This window comes from Sceloporus occidentalis, unplaced genomic scaffold (genome assembly GCF_023333645.1).
Source record: "Sceloporus occidentalis isolate IW3139 unplaced genomic scaffold, rSceOcc1.0.p SCAF_138, whole genome shotgun sequence".
Taxonomy (NCBI): domain Eukaryota; kingdom Metazoa; phylum Chordata; class Lepidosauria; order Squamata; family Phrynosomatidae; genus Sceloporus; species Sceloporus occidentalis.
Genome location: NW_028317118.1, coordinates 830,360 through 846,923, shown reverse-complemented (window position 1 = coordinate 846,923; position 16,564 = coordinate 830,360). Strand labels below are relative to the sequence as shown.

The 16,564-nt window shown below is 42.2% G+C and overlaps 1 protein-coding gene across 1 annotated transcript in view; it reads left to right on the top strand.

The window, feature by feature from the left end:
• Window positions 1-16,564, top strand: part of LOC149281126 (dynein axonemal heavy chain 10-like) — a 71,154-nt gene that overhangs the window by 3,631 nt on the left and 50,959 nt on the right. The window contains exons 4-19 of the mRNA XM_089499677.1: window positions 1,060-1,168; window positions 4,070-4,185; window positions 5,507-5,717; window positions 6,067-6,224; window positions 6,931-7,161; window positions 7,697-7,887; window positions 8,330-8,528; window positions 9,107-9,301; window positions 9,555-9,725; window positions 10,491-10,667; window positions 11,350-11,526; window positions 12,486-12,655; window positions 13,828-13,979; window positions 14,513-14,677; window positions 14,957-15,164; window positions 15,252-15,408. Of these exons, the coding sequence (XP_089355803.1) occupies window positions 1,060-1,168; window positions 4,070-4,185; window positions 5,507-5,717; window positions 6,067-6,224; window positions 6,931-7,161; window positions 7,697-7,887; window positions 8,330-8,528; window positions 9,107-9,301; window positions 9,555-9,725; window positions 10,491-10,667; window positions 11,350-11,526; window positions 12,486-12,655; window positions 13,828-13,979; window positions 14,513-14,677; window positions 14,957-15,164; window positions 15,252-15,408 (2,787 nt within the window). The remainder of the gene's footprint in view (window positions 1-1,059; window positions 1,169-4,069; window positions 4,186-5,506; window positions 5,718-6,066; window positions 6,225-6,930; window positions 7,162-7,696; window positions 7,888-8,329; window positions 8,529-9,106; window positions 9,302-9,554; window positions 9,726-10,490; window positions 10,668-11,349; window positions 11,527-12,485; window positions 12,656-13,827; window positions 13,980-14,512; window positions 14,678-14,956; window positions 15,165-15,251; window positions 15,409-16,564) is intronic.

Sequence of the window (16,564 nt, the reverse complement as noted above, 5' to 3'; positions counted from 1 at the left end):
TTTCACTGTTGGCTTTGCAGCGGGCCAGGAAGATTTATTACTATTATTATTATTATTATTATTATAGTTTATTTTGATAGCACTGTAAATGTACACAGCGCCGTACATACAGATAATCAAGTCAATAAAAGTATAAAACCCGCCAAGGGCGTACAATCCACAAAATACATATAAACAGTAAGTAGTAATATAAAATAGAGTTAGTTAAAAAAAACAAGCAACAATTAAAACAACAGGCAACAATTAAAAATGCCTTTTGTTTCGGCTGGAAATTTAATATATCAGTGAACCTTGTGTGAGGTTACATGAGAGAACTAGGTAACAATATATTTTGTCATTAACCCTATTAAAAGATCCTTGTTTCAGTTCCGCCTCCAGCTACACCAGTTTTCCAAGCCTCGGTTTTATGAGATTTTAGAGGGTTTTTTCATTATAAAACAGGGTAGGATACTTGTGGATACCTCTAGATGTTGTTGAACGCAACTCCTATCAGCCACAAACAGCATGACCAGTAGTAAGGACTGGTGGGAATTCTCAAAGAACACATGGTCCCTTTTCTAACCATAAATACCGAACCGGAGTGCTCTTCTTCTGTTTCGTTTCCCATGCTAATCTCTTTTGGTCTTTTACAAACAGATATATATATATATATATATATATATATATATATATTTGAACAGTGACTTGTTACATTTTCCAATACTAGTGTACTTGGTACACTCTTTAGTGTCAAACTAGGAGGAATCGATCAAAATGAAGATGCAAGGTAGATCCTGGGAATCATATGCTAGCATTGTACTTTGGGTTAGTTAGGCAGGTAGCCTTTATTAATCCTTCATGCTTGCATGCTACACAAGGCACCAAAATAGCCTAACTCTGAATATATGTGTTGTGGGATAGTGAGTGAAGACAAAGATTGGTTTTCTGAATCATCCCAGAAAACAGAAAACACTCCATATAGATGTGTGTTTTGCAGCAGACAAAAGTTTGGAAAGATAGCTATGAATAGCCGTACTCTGTGTTTGTCTAACTTATCCAGTTTGCCCCTTTGCATTTCAGAAAATTGTAAAACGGGAAGTTTACAACCAGTATTATCACATGGTTCTGAATGACCTCTCAGAAGAATTTGTGGAGAACGACGTTGTGTATTTTCTCAGAGACACTGCAGGTATTTGACATTTTACCCCATTGCTTGCACCTGAGATGTTTTACATGGCCTGGAGCACAAATATACGGACATTATCATTACATGTTTTAGACGATAAAGAGTTTGGGATGGGTACTTAGTTCTTTCAAGACAGTTCTTTGGACCTTGGCAGCCACCCCTTGAGACCTGATGACACCATTAGTACCGAAAATGAGATTTCAGTTGGTATCTCAAAAATATTTGAGTAAAAAAGGAGGGTCTACATGAATCATAGAATCATAGAATCGTAGAGTTGGAAGAGACCACTAGGGCCATCCAGTCCAACCCCCTGCCATGCAGGAAATCCAAATCAAAGCATCCCTGACAGATGGCCATCCAGCCTCTGTTTAAAGACCTCCAAGGAAGGAGACTCTATCACCTTCCGAGGAAGTGCATTCCACTGTCGAACAGCCCTTACTGTCAGGAAGTTCCTCCTAATGTTGAGGTGGAATCTCTTTTCCTGTAGCTTGCATCCATTGCTCCGGGTCCTGTTCTCTGGAGCAGCAGAAAACAAGCTTGCTCCCTCCTCAATATGACATCCTTTCAAATATTTAAACAGGGCTATCATATCACCTCTTAACCTTCTTTTCTCCAGGCTAAACATCCCCAGCTCCCTAAGTCGTTCCTCATAGGGCATGGTTTCCAGACCCTTCACCATTTTTGTCGCCCTCCTTTGGACACGCTCCAGTTTCTCAATGTCCTTTCTGAATTGTGGCGCCCAGAACTGGACACAATATTCTAGGTGGGGCCTGACCAAAGCAGAATACAGTGGCACTATTACTTCTCTTGATCTAGACACTATACTTCTATTGATGCAGCCTAAAATAGCATTGGCCTTTTTAGCTGCCGCATCACACTGTTGACTCATGTTCAACTTGTGGTCTACTTGGACTCCTAGATCCCTTTCACACGTAGTTTCATTCAGCCAGGTGTCACCCATCCTATATCTGTGCATTTTATTTTTCCACCCTAAGTGCAATACAGTACCTTACATTTCTCTGTGTTGAATTTCATTTTGTTAGCTTTGGCCCAGCTTTCTAGTCTATTCAGGTCATTTTGAATCTTGATCCTGTCCTCTGGGGTATTAGCTATTCCCCCTAATTTGGTGTCATCTGCAAATTTGATAAGTATGCTCCCAATTCTGTCATCCAGGTCATTGATAAAGATGTTGAATAGCACTGGGCCCAGGACAGAGCCCTGTGGGACCCCCACTATGTCAAGGCGTTTCATATTGGGTATACTAGGGTGGGGATTGTCTTCTGGATATTGTGAAGTCGAAGGCTTTCATGGGCGGCATCCATAGTTTTGTGGGTTTTTCAGGCTCTGTGGCCATGTTCTAGAAGAGTTTATTCCTGACGTTTCGCCAGCATCCGTGGTTGGCATCTTCAGGGAATGCTGGCATGGAGGAGCGTTGGGTATATATACTGTTCTACTCTCTTCCATACCAGCATTCTCTGAAGATGCCAGCCACAGATGCTGGTGAAATGTCAGGAATAAATTCTTCTGGAACATGGCCACATAGTTTTTTGTGGGTTTTTCGGGCTATCTTCCAGATATTGTTGCAGTCCATGTCCCATGAGCTCTAGTCAGCAGAGTTAGTGGTGAGGGATGGTGGAAGTTGCACTCTCACATCTAGATGGCCACAGTTTCCCATCTCTGGAATTTCCAGTATGTTCTGCCCATGTTTTCATTCAAATACAGCGCTCAGCACCTCAAGACTGACTTGATAAACTGCACCACTATAGCAAACATCAGCCCTCCTATACAAAACATTGGTCCTCCAGTACTCTCTCTACTTAATCCTCTAGCCTTTAATGCATCAAACAATAATCATAATTAATAAGAATTAAAAAAACTTGTAAACAGATCAAAATAGTGGTAATTATTTTTATTAATATAGGGCCTGAACAGACAGGCCAAAATAAAGCTGCTTCGGGTCACTTTGGAGGTATGCTGTTTAAATGATGCATGTGTCCGAAGAGGCCAGAAGCCATGCCAAAGCTAGGCTCTAGTCCTAGCCATGCCAAAGCTTCTGGCTTCTTAAGATGCGTACGTCATTTAAACAGCATACCTCCAAAGTGACCCGAAGCAGCTTTATTTTGGCCTGTCTGTTTGGGCCCATAGTATGTTTGGCATTTGGTGGTGGTTTATCACATAAGCAGCAGATTTAGTTCACAGTGTGAGGCCAGGGAGGAATGGAAAGCTCAGGGTAAGAGGAAGCAGATGTGGGAAAAGGTAGTGGCACATACATGTTCTCATTTGCTCCCCACTTTTGTCCCAGGAGTTCAAGTTGGCCATAGATGGTTTCTTGCAGAGATGGGTGGTAGACCCACCACCATAGGAACAGCACATCTCTGAGCTGTGCCACCCTTTCTTCCACAGCTGTTCCAATTTGAATGAGATTACTACAGGTGCAAGACCCTCCTTGGGTCCTGGCAGAGCACATGCTCAACCTGGAACAGCTGCAGAAGGAGCAATGGTGAAATCCAGAGTGGACTTGCTGTTCCTGCATCACTGGCTCCATCGGCTGCCACTGGTCCCTTTTTTGCAACTGAGGATGAAAACTGGGGTGTATGTTTTCAAACCTTTTTATTACTATTATTTTGGTAGATTAAACCTGGGAAGATTTCAAATCTGTGAAATTTGTTTTGTTTCTAATTTGAACCAGATATTCACTAAATGGAGCTAGGTGGGGTTAGAGGTGGAGGTAGATAGAAAATGGTGGCTTAGGAGCAAAGAGCATTCAAATATGCATATTTTCTGCAGTTACGAAATCCCAGATGTGTAGCGCCTAATTTGCTTAAACATATAAATCAGTTTTTAACCAAGAGCAGTGGATCAGAACAACGCCTTTAATCATTATTGTCTTCTTTTACTGTTTAGACACCGTCAGTGAACCAAATGACTTAATTGAAGCAAATGATGTTCTGCCAGAAGTACTAGAGTACGGCATACTGAATGGTCATACTTTGGTGATGCTCCGGCAGATCTTGGCATTGGTGAGAGGCTTGTGTTTGTTTTTGAAATCACATCTCAAAAATAGGGTTTTTTGCCCCCTTGAGAGTTCATTATTCCAGAGTTCATTATTCTGGGATCACAGACTTTTCTGCGGAATTTGGTAATTCCTACAGAAAAGGGTTATGCGCAACAGAAATCACCCCAAGGAGGTATCATCAATAGGTTCAAAAGCCCTAATGATCACTTATAAGAAAATCCCATTTAACTATCACAGGAACAAATTTTAAATACAGTAGTGTCGAGACAAGGGTGCAAATTCGCACTCGGCCATAGACATCCCCTGAGTGGCTTTGGAAAAGTCACACACTGTCTCAGCTTCTAAACAAATCCTGCCAAGAAAACCCCAAGGTAGTTCACCTTATTGTCACCGTAAGCACCATAAGCCGCATCAAAACTCCTCCACTTTGTGGTGATTCAGAATATTTAGTAGCTTACTAGCCTGGAGAGTGAGTGGGTTTCAATGCGAATGCTCCAAAAGCAAAGGTTTATAATTGATTAATTCAGCATGCATTTAAAAGTTATCGGAGTTTACATCCCATATAGAGTATAAAGCATCAATGAATGATGGCAGAAGCATAAGAATAGCCATGCAGCTCTGAAATGAAATGAGGAACGAAGCAGTGATCTAGCATCACTTAGCTTGAGCTTTTGTGAATTTCAGTCTCAAAAGAGGAATCCAGTATTCAGTTCGCTGGACTATTTTCCAAAAGTTTGTTTTCAAGAATTTTACAACACTCCTCTACAGTTTCTCCAATTCCTGTGCCAGAAAGTGTGAAAAGAGAGTTGCTGCATTCAAGCACAGCAACAACTATAACTTTTGGTGCGAAGTCAAAGGCTTTCCATGGCCAGCATCCATAGTTGTTTGTGGGTTTTTCGGGCTCTGTGGCCATGTTCTAGAAGAGTTTATTCCTGACGTTTTGCCAGCATCTGTGGATGGCATCTTCAGAGAATGTTGACCTGGAAGAGAGTGGGTATATATATTATACTCCTTACCCAGGAACACACAGTATATATATACTCACTCTCTTCCAGGCTAGCATTCTCTGAAGATGCCAGCCACAGATGCTGGTGAAACATTAGGAATAAACTCTTCTAGAACATGGCCACAGAGCCCGAAAAACCCACAAAAAAACTATAACTTTTGGGTCTAAGAGTGTCAGATATCTGGCTGTTTTTTTCTTTGCTTGCCTTTAACAGTTGCTTGTCTGTAATAGTGTTAAAGTTGCATGTAAATTTAGCCATTTCCTATGGAATGGAAGCAAACAGAAGGTGGTAGAAACAAGTCCTGTTTCCCCCCCCCAGATCTTTCTGCCTGCAATGTGCCATAACCTGCACGATTCGGATGACCATGTTCCTTACTCAGAAAGGTCACTAGGCGAAGGTCTACAGTTCATTGGGAACAAGATAATCAAGTCCTCAGTATTAGGCAGCTTCCAAAGCCTAAGGAATGAGTTCTTAATGAACATGCAGAAGTTCCTAAACCATGTTCAGAGAACCATACTACAGATTGAAGGTAAATTTCACATCCAAATGCTTCGGAGGTTCTTACAGTTGGTGTTCATGTATGAGTGAAGGACAGAAATTCAGATCTACACGTTTGCATGGCGTGTTATAAGGGACTGGTAGCCATGGGGGAAAGTGAGTTTGCACTTCTATTCCAGTTTTCTTGCAACGTGGAGTAAGGGGGTTGAATGTTAAAAGGGATGGAAGGCAAACTTTGGGCAACTAAACAGTTGATTGACCATATGGAGTGAATTGTGGAAAGATCATAAATATGACGCAGATGCTCTCTGTGTTGTTCTCTGTTAGTAGAAAGTATTGCAGAACATATCATTGATGGTAATAACATTTTTATTCAACAGGGGAAATTAAGTTAGACATGCCCACCTTATGCTTAGATGGCGATTTGGTTGAACTTGCTAATGATCGGGAAGTTGTCGAAACGCTGGAAGCCCTTACAACCAGTTGGCTCACGTTAATATCCACAGCAAATGAAGAACTAGCGAAAAAAGTCCCCCAGGTAATCCTATCAGAGTTGTTTAACACTCTCATCTTTCTGTGCAATGGTCACCACCTGAGTACCCTCCCCTTGTATTGGACTATACCCCACATCACCTCCAGTCTATATGGGTTGATATAGCCTTGTTTGTGAAGTAACTTGTCTTAGGGTAGCATCTGTCCACAGATTCAGCATATGCCTGTGTGTCTGACCCTGAAAGGGGACTTTCTGCCAGACATTTGCTATATGCCCTGTGGCAATAAAAACCAGAATAAGACCATAATCCTTTACGGAGTATGGGTAAACAGTAAAACAGAGGAGGGAAAGGGGAAACAACAGAGGCTAGAAGCCATGCCAAAGCCATGCTCTGGTTCTAAGGACTGGACCACAGCTTTGGCACAGCTTCTGGCCTCTTAGAACACATGCATCATTTAAACAGCATACCTCCAAAGTGACCCCATGCAGCTTTATTTTGGCCGGTCTGTATGGGCCCATAGATAGCCTGGTCTATCCATCCAATCCCTTTCCTAAGCTCTGATTCTGTTTTTGAGGGCACATGAGCAGAACAAAACATGTCTGTCCCCTATACATAAGAGCATTATAGGGCCTGGGTTCACCAAAGAAAGAAAGAAAGAAAGAAAACTGCAGCCTTCTTGAGAAGTGATGTCTTTATGTCTGGCTTTTATTTCCATGTCCTGCTTCCCATTTTGTTTCCTCTTACTCTCAGGGGAATGGCCCGCTTGCTGAGATAGACCTGTGGCGCGAGAGAAATGCCACTTTGAGTGCCCTTACTGAGCAGATCAGATTGCCAGCAGTCAAAAGGGTTTTTGAGGTGCTGGAGGTTGCGAACACTGGGATTGTAGAAAATTTGCAAGTAGTCATCAATGAGCTCTGCAAGCACCAAGTGGAAGCAGCAGACAACGTGAGGTTCCTCTCCACTCTTGAGCGACACCTGAAGGTATGTGAAGTCGAAGGCTTTCATGGCCGGCATCTGTAGTTTTTTGTGGGTTTTTTCAGGCTATGGGGGCATATTCTAGAGGAGTTTTTTCCCGATGTTTCGCCAGCATCTGTGGCTGGCATCTTCAGAGAATGCTGGCATGCACTCTCTTCCATGCCAGCATTCACTGAAGATGCCAGCCACAGATGCTGGCGAAACATCAGGAATAAACTCTTCTAGAACATGGCCACATAGCCTGAAAAACCCACAAAAAAACTGAAAATATGTTTGGCTTGATGAGAGAGATGGGGAAGGAGGTGTGCTCTTCCCTGAATAAGATCCCTGAGCAGCTAGAATCTTGTAAATATTTATTTTAACTCAACAGCTGCTTTTGAAAAGCAGCGCTAGCTCTTTGGTGGCTTTAACTACCCCTAAAGTATTCTCAATCCCTTCCCTTCCCTTCCTTTCAATTTTACTTCTTTTGATGGCTATGAAAACGTGCACCTTGCTTCTTCACGCTCACCTTGATTTTACAATATGTGCATCTAATCCAAAGAATTTAACGCATGGAACCACCTTCAGCATTGTCCTGGATACGATTCCTTCCCTGATGAACGCCTTGAGGATGGTCTGGATTATTTCGCGGCATTACAACAAGGACGAAAGGATGATCCCTCTCATGGAACGGATTGCTTGGGAGATTTCAGCAAGGGTCTGCAAAGTGGTAGATCTACGGACTTTGTTCAAGTACGTAGGGTTTATGATTTGAAGCACTCAAGATACATTTGTGATATTTATGTTGTTTCTGGGATTTTGCGTTGCTAGCTCTGGTAACTCAGACCCATCACAGATGTAATGCTGGCTCCCTACAAATCAGGAGCCAGCCTTAGGAATGTAAACTTCTTATCCCTCCCTCTTCCCTTCTTTACTTTAAATTCTCTCTTATGTTATCTTTAGCCGTGGTTATACCTGCTTTGATAGTGTCTCTGTGTGGAGCACAAGATGATTTATTTTTCAGTCTCCCATTCCAAGGATTGTGCTTTCTAACAGTGTGAAGTTTCCCTGTTGAAACATTGCTGACCCCCAAAATGCACTGGGTCCTTTGACTGTTAGAGAAAGCTGCTTTCTTTTTCTCCTCCTCGCCTCCATTTTGGATAAATTTGCCTTTGCACTCTCTTTGGACTCACAGAGAAGACCGGCAACTTGCAAAAGTCAAGATGCAAGAAGCCAAACGTACCCTTGAAATTTGGAAAGCGTCTTATTTTGACATCCGTGCCAAAATTGAATCTTCTGGAAGAGATGCACGATGGGAATTTGACAGAAAGCGTTTGTTTGAGAGAACAGATTATATGGCTATAATCTGTCAAGACCTCTTTAACGTCTTACAGGTAACAGCATGTCTGGATTGTTGAGGAATAAGATTTTTTTTTCCTTTGCTAATCTGGAATTAATTCAAAATATTTTTCATTTGCAAATCCAGTACTTCTTTGGGAGTTTCTATGAATGCTGCTAAATCGGGGGTTATACGATCAAATAATTGTTCCTTCTCTAACTCCGAAAGACCTTGTAATTTTATACGTCTTTCTCTATACCTTGGTTCACGAGTCAATAAACTCATGTTACCGCTTTGCTGTTCATTTAGTATACTGTTTTTCTGTCCAGATCTTTTGTTTGAGCAGCTAACTGGTCTACCTCTGTTCTTAAAACTTTAAATTCTCCTGTTATCCTGTCTATTTTGCTCGCTAAATTCTCTATTTCTTTATGCATGTCATATCTGATTTCTTCTCTTGAGTCTTTCAATTCTTTTCTTATTTCCTTTTTAAATGCTTTTTTAAATTCCCTTAACTTCTCTAGTATAATGATTTGTCTGGAATTTACTTTTGTGGCTTTGAATTTGGATAGATGAATGGGAGCAGCGACAAAGCATCCAATTCACAGCTATTAAGTTAGCATCTTCTTCTGATAGGTTATAGAGGAATTTTACAACATATTTGGTCCTGAGCTGAAATCTGTCACTGGGGATCCAAAACGTATTGATGAAGTTTTGCAAAGAGTTGATGGCCTTGTCAGCCCCATGGAGGTTCTGACTTTTGACCCTTTCAACATCAGATGTGCAACGCAGTGGAAGATTGTGATGGAGGAATTTAAATATGAAGTTGCGGTAAGCGCTGGAGAGTTTTGATTTGTTTTTCTCGGGCTTTTGGCGAAACCACCTTCCCTGTGTACCTTCTAGAATTAGCAAGAGTCTTACAAGCTACATGAGGGATATAAAAAGACAGCTTGTATTTGCTATTGCTCTGTGGAGATCTCAGTTTTTTATTGTCTTAGGGTTTTCCCTCTCATGCTGCTTGTTCATGAAATGGAATCTCATCCCTGTGGTGTTTGATTTTTAAATTGCTTTGCTTCATTTTTAGGATATAGAAAGAGAAGCCAAGAGCTTCATTGACGAGTCTTTTAAGACTCTTCGTTCTGCAGAAGCTGCTTTTGACATGCTCTTAAACTTCAAGCACATCCGCTCTCGAGAAGCCATCAATAAGCAGATGATGATGAAATTCAGTGACATTCTGGTGCAGTATTGTAAAGAGGTATTTTGCTCTTCCTTTCAAGAAATGTCATCTCATCTTTTGGTATCCTTTGCAAAATCATACAACAGTATCCTACCTCATTGCTTTACCTTGGTGCAGTCACGCCGTTCTCCATGCAGGGCCTGTGGTTCCTTCCCCAGATCCCAGACCTTCTCTCTCAGTGGCCCATCCTTAAAATGCAGAACAATAACGCTTGAAACAATAAAAACCATTTAAACATTCTAGAAACATATTAAGCAATTGCATGGTCTAAAAAGTTGAAGTTAAAATAGTATAAAGCCATGTATATGTGCACTTTGGGTGAAGCTGTTAGGCCTGCAAAGTCATTTATAAAAAGCCACGTTTTAACTTGGCACCAAAATGAGACCAGTGTTGATGCCAGTTGGATATTTAAGGAAGAGCATTCCACAACCAAAGTACCCAAGCTACAAACATACATGTCCACACATAGTAGGTTTCTCCCATCAAGGGGGCATATATGGCTTCTTAAGATATCAAGGTCACAAACTGTTTAGGGCTTTAAATGTGATTACTAGCACCTTGAATTCAGACCAGAAATGTATTGGCAACCAGTGCAATTCCTTTAGAATCAATGTTATGCTGTTTCTTTAAGTGTTCCTCTCAAGGTATTGCATTTTGCATTTTGCACTACATGCAGCTCCCGAATCATATGCAAGGGCTGCTGCACATAAAGTGCATTGCAATAGTTTAACATACTGTGTTGATAATAAAAGAAATCCAATGGGTTTTATTTTTCATTCACAGCTTGAGATAGTAAACAACATCTTTGTCAGTAATCAGATGAACCCACCTTTGTGCAAGAATCATCCACCAATGGCTGGAGCAATTTATTGGACACGGTCTCTTTTCTACCGTATCAAGCATACCATCGTTCGATTCCAAGAAGTAGAGGAACTTCTGACTAGTGAGCGTGGAAAGTTGGTAAGTTGTAAATAACTTAGCACTTCAGGGAGCCAGAAGGTAGGGACACAGTTTTGAGCTTGGAAGTTGCTGAATAATTTGGCTACTTCTACTTAAAAGTTAAAAGTAGTATGACAACTCCTTTGGACAGAACAGAAAGATATAGTTGGCCCTTCAGACCTGTTAGGTTTGGATCTACTAACTCAATCATCCATGGATCATCATACCCCATATTATTAAATGGTGGCAACATGGATGCAGATGTCCTGAAGTGTGTATATTCCTGTTGCGGGCATTTAATCATATGGGGAATGATTATCTGTATTTTTTTTCCATTCGGGGGTTCCAGAATCAAACTTCAGGATCCAAAGGGTCAATTAAACAAACATTGTAAATAAGTTGAAGGCTTTCATGGCCGGCATCCATAGTTTTTTGTGGGTTTTTCGGGCTATGTGGTCATGTTCAAAATATATATATATATATATATATATATATATATATATATATAATCTCCAGCTCTTTTCTATGCCAGCATTTTCTGAAGATGCCAGCCACAGATGCTGGCAAAACGTCAGGAATAAATTCTTCTAGAACATGGACACATAGCCTGAAAACCCACAAAAAACTATTGTAAATAAGTACAAATTGAAAAGTAAACAAATGAAAACAAGAGCTGTCTAGTGTGTGTATATGTGCATTTCAGGTGAAACAACGATATCTTGAAGTGGCAAAGAGAATGAAAGAATATGAAGATCTGAAATATGAACAATGGAGAGAGAATACCGAAGATAAACTTCCAATCTTACTGAAAAAAACTCTGCTTGCTAAAGTTCATCCTTCTGGAGCTATTATTCAGGCCAACCCAGAGACCCTGGAGCAGGTAGTTATAAAGCATTTCTGGTATTTATCCTTGTAGGTCCTTAGGAAGATGCAGATATTGCCGAACAGGTTCATAAATTCTATATCCATTTATGGCAAGACGTTTTCCCTCTTTGGCTTATACAGTCAGGCCTCCTTATACATGGATTTTTTATCCACAGATTCAAGCAGGGGTAGGCAACCTTTTTGAGCCGGGGGCCAGGTTGCTGTCCCTCAGACAACTGGGGGGGCCGAAGCCCCCCAAAAAATAATTAAATAATTTATTTAAATTTTTAAATAAAAAATAAAAAATAATTCCTACATACACTGCACACATCATATTTTGAAGTAAAATACAAAATGGGAACATATACAATATTTTAATTGAAGATCGCCTTCCCGGTCTCTGTGGAGGCTTCGGCCTTCAGAGGCCGGGAAGGAGGGAGGAGGCCGCCCCCGATCGCAGTGATTGCCGCGATCGCAGGCGGCCCCTGGCCCTTTCCCGGCCTCTGTGGAGGCTTGGGCCTTCACAGAGGCCAGGAAGGAGGGAGGAGGCTGCCCCCGATCGCGGTGATTGCCGCGATCGCGGACGGCCCCTGCGCCCTTTCCCGGCCTCTGTGGAGGCTTCGGCCTTGACAGAGGCTGGGGAGGAGGCCGCCTTTCGCAGGCGGCAATTGGCGGAAGGACCGGGCTGGGGCCGGTCCCTAGGCCTCGGCAGGCCGCATGAGGCCCGCGGGTCGTAGGTTGCCGACCCCTGGATTCAAGCATCCAATATTAAAGAAAAGTATGAATTCCTGATAGCAAACCTTGATTTTCCATTTTATATAAGGGGCACCATTTTGCTCTGCCATCATATTTAATGTGACTCGAGCAGCCATGGATTTTGTTATTCACGGGGGATCCTGGACCCAAACCCCAGCAGATAACAAGGTCTCACCTTATTTTGACATTCGGTCCTCAGTGTGATGTCCTTGTCTACAGGTCCCACGTTCCGATGAAGTAGACACTGGAGAAAAAGGGACACGTTTCACAGTCAACTTTTCTCCCAAGCTTCGAGAGATCATCAATGAAACAAAGTACATGGAACATCTGGGATTTCCTGTGCCTGAAATGGCAAGGAACGTGGCATTACAGGAAGACAAATTGCTGAGGTAAGGATAGATTGTAAACCTACAGTTGTGGAAACTGAGGCTTTCAGCTCTTCGTCGTGGTCTCTGTGAATCACACCAATGGGTTATTCTGCACCTCTGCAGAGCGTATTCGAAACCTTCTTAAGGTATCAGAAATGTTTTGGCGGTAGCCTCACCTACTCTTCAACTGCCTTACTGGTTCTCTTCCTGCCTAAACCTTCAGTTCCTGTTTGTCCGCCACACCAGCGGCGTCTGAGGAGCTCTTCACAGGAATTCTATCTTGTACTCTTCTCACTGTCCCTTGTTGTCAGTGTATTGAGGAAACTGGGCAAGGTCCTATTTCCTCCTCCTCTGATAACCAGCATAATCCCAAAAATTCTTACAGGGTTCTTCTCCGGCTCGATACCATTTAGGCCCTCTGGATTGGACAGATGGTCCAGACCTTCAACTACTCACCCTTTGTGATGTGGTCAATTTCTCTCTTGTTTCTTTGCTGGTGGTGCTCAGCCATCTCATTGCTCATTGCTGAGCTCATATTTGTTCGCTTCACTCTTCACTGCCCTCGAGTCAATCTCAACTCATGGTGACCCTCTGGATGAGACATCTCCAAGACCTTCTGTCCTCCACTGCTCTGCTTAATTCCTGCAACCCCATAAAACCCGTGTCCTCCTTAACAGAGTCCATCCATCTGGCATGTGGCCTTCCTCTCTTCCTACTTCCCTCCATCTTCCCCAGCATTATTGTCTTTTCCAATGAGTCCTTCCTTCTCATGATTGTCCGAAGTACGACAGGTGAGACTACCACCAAAACGCTTCTAATAACTCCAGAAGGTTCCAAATCCACTCTGCGCAGGTGTAGAATAACCCACTTGTGTGAATTTGCAGATGACCACTGGAAGGACTACAGTTACAGGTAAGCAACCTGTCCTTCTCCATTAGCAGGAGGCTCTATCCTGGTTAGATTATTCCACCCACTTTCTCTGATTGGAAGACTTTGTCCTTTCCAAAAGGACAGGAGCTCTCTCAGTGCTAGTCTTTTTCTTCCATATCTTTTTCTTTATTTGCAAGAGATTACCTCGTTTTTCTGAATCTCTGATTACCTCCTTAGCCTTCCTTAAAGGCCTAATAATAAAAAAGACGTGGCAGTGTCTGCATGAAGCCATTCATTCATTTTTCTTGCTCCTCTCTCTTTAGATATACAGATAGCATCAAACAGATGCTGGATCACTATCACAAATTAGTAGCAATGCTGAACGAAGCAGAGACTCAGCTTCTGGATGAGCACATTCAAGACCTCTGGCGGGTTTTCCGATCTGGTTACAAGAGGCTCAACTGGAATTCTTTAGGTAGTATAGCATACATTGTAAAACACTTTCAGATAACAATTTTCAGTTAAAACGTGCCAGAACTTCATGTCAGCTTCTTTTGTCATTCCGTCCTGTAATGAAAGCAGTCAATGACTCCTGAACTCTTGTTGGATTCCTTTCCAGTTTTGGTCTAAGTTTTCTTAATCTGTGGATTTCAAATACATATGCTGTTCCTCCTAGAATTTTACATCCTGTTTTGATGCAACCTTCTTTTTACGTATTGCTTAATTTGCGGTTATACATAAAGTCTTAACCATAAAGTCTTACCCACGCAATAGGCATGGCATCATTTAGATGATCAAATTAAAGCCCTTTGAAGGAGACAATATGAGACATTTCTCCAGTTTTGAAATTTTACCTGATATATATAATAATTGAAAGATGCCCAAACAACAATTCTTGATAGGTGAGACAGAAATATCCGTAGCATTTGTATACATAGGTAATTCCATATAAAAGCTGTTTTGTTCAGTAAAGACCAAACAGTGACCTGGGCTCTCTTTGTTGAAAAGGTATCGGTGACTACATTGTGCGGTGTACTCAGGCTATTGGGAAGTTTGAATCGCTTGTCCATCAACTCCAAAAGAATGCGGAAGACATGTCCAACAAACTTTTATTAATCGAATCAACCAATCTGTTCAAAAGCCCACCTTCCACTGATGAAGATCATCTTCCAGGTGTGTCTATTTATGATCATTTCCAGGTAATAATAATAATAATAATAATAATAATAATAATTTTTCATTTCTTACTGGCCTCTCCCCATGAATCAAAGTGGGGAACAGCAACAGATTAAATACAACACATAACATCAGTTAAAGACACATATAAATGAAAACACACAAACCAGTTATTCACATATGAATTATTTTCCCAGGTCATTTCCAGTGAACTATTTTGTACCTATGTTAGTGACAAACATTTTTTTTAATTTTTAAAAAAATCACCTTTCGCAGGGGTAAAAGAATATTTTGAATATGTGAAGCGGGAAAGATCCAGAGATTTGGAACACATGGTTCGCAAGTACATTTCCATTGGTCCCTTGCTGACAAAAATGGAGGGGCTTGTTGTGAATACAAACACTGGCAGGGCCGCAAGACTGGTTCACTATTACGCCTTTTGGGAAAAGAAAGTGTATCAGAGCCTGACAAACCTTGTCCTGAAGTAAGTCTGCTCACACCCTTTTCTTTCCCCCTCCGTCTGGATTATTTCCACCAGGGAGTGAATCTGATTTGTCTTTTCCCTGTGCAGAAATTTACAGACTTTCAATGCCGCAGTGACAGGAAATACCCCACTATTTCAAGCAGAGACGATTTTATCTGCTCCCGAGATCCTCCTCCAGCCAAACACTGGTGAAATTGAAAAAATGTGTGTGCACTGCATTCGAGATTGTGTGGAAGTTACCAAGGTGAGAATTGTGGAATCGGTTCCGCTCCTATTGGGAAAGGTAGGGGGCTTGTTGCTTTGATGTATAAGATAGTAGCGCCTGTGTTGATAGGAATATTACACCCATGTGGCCAGGCACCCCCATCCAATGTCAAAGGCCACAACAGGGGACTTCTAAGCAGACCTGATGGTGGAGGCAGGTATGGAGTGCACAGGCCTGTGTGGTATGCTGGCTGTCACCGCAGAATTTCAAGGACAGGCCCCCTGGTCAAATGAATCATAGAATCAGAGTTGGAAGAGACCCCAAGGGCCATCCCCATTCTGCCATGCAGGACATTACAATCAAAGCATCCCCCAACAGATGGCCATCCAGCCTCTGCTTAAAGACTTCCAAAGAAGGAGACTCCACCACTCTCCAAGGGAGTGTGTTCCACTGTTGAACAGCCCTTACTGTCTGGAAGTTCCTCCTAATGTTGAGGTAGAATCTCTTTTCCTGTAGCTTGCATCCGTTGTTTCGGGTCCTAGTCTCTGGAGCATCAGAAAATAAGCTTGCTCCCTCCTCAATGTGACACCCCTTCAAACAGGGCTATCATATCACCTCTTAACCTTCTCTTCTCCAGGCTAAACATACCAAGCTCTCTGTTTTTCTTCATAAGGCATGGTTTCCAGACCCTTCACTGACAAGGGTCTCAAACAGAGGGCCAAAAAGGGCTGCCATCGGGCCGATCTGAGAGTGGGGTGTGCACATGACGCATGCCTCTGAATCGTGTGGAGGCTGTGCTGGGGCCATTACCGTAGCCCAAATTGGACTGCAAAAGGAGCGGTCTTTACAAAAGGAGCGGTTTCTACATTAAAGTCCCTAAAATGGTGAAAGATCTGGAAACCATGCCCTGTGAGGAGAGGAATGTTAATCTGGAGAAGAGAAGATTAAGGGGTGACATGATCCCCATGTTTAGATATTTGAAAGGGTGCCATATTGAGGATAGAGCAAGCTTGCTTTCTGCTTCTCCAGAGACTAGGACACCAGGCAATGGATTCAAGCTACAGGAAAAGAGATTCCATCTAAACATTAGGAAGAATTTCTTGATGGTAAGAGCTGTTCGACAGTGGAAGACACTCCCTCGGAGAGTGGCGGAGTCTCCTTCTTTGGAGGTTTTTCAACCAAGGCTGGATGGCCA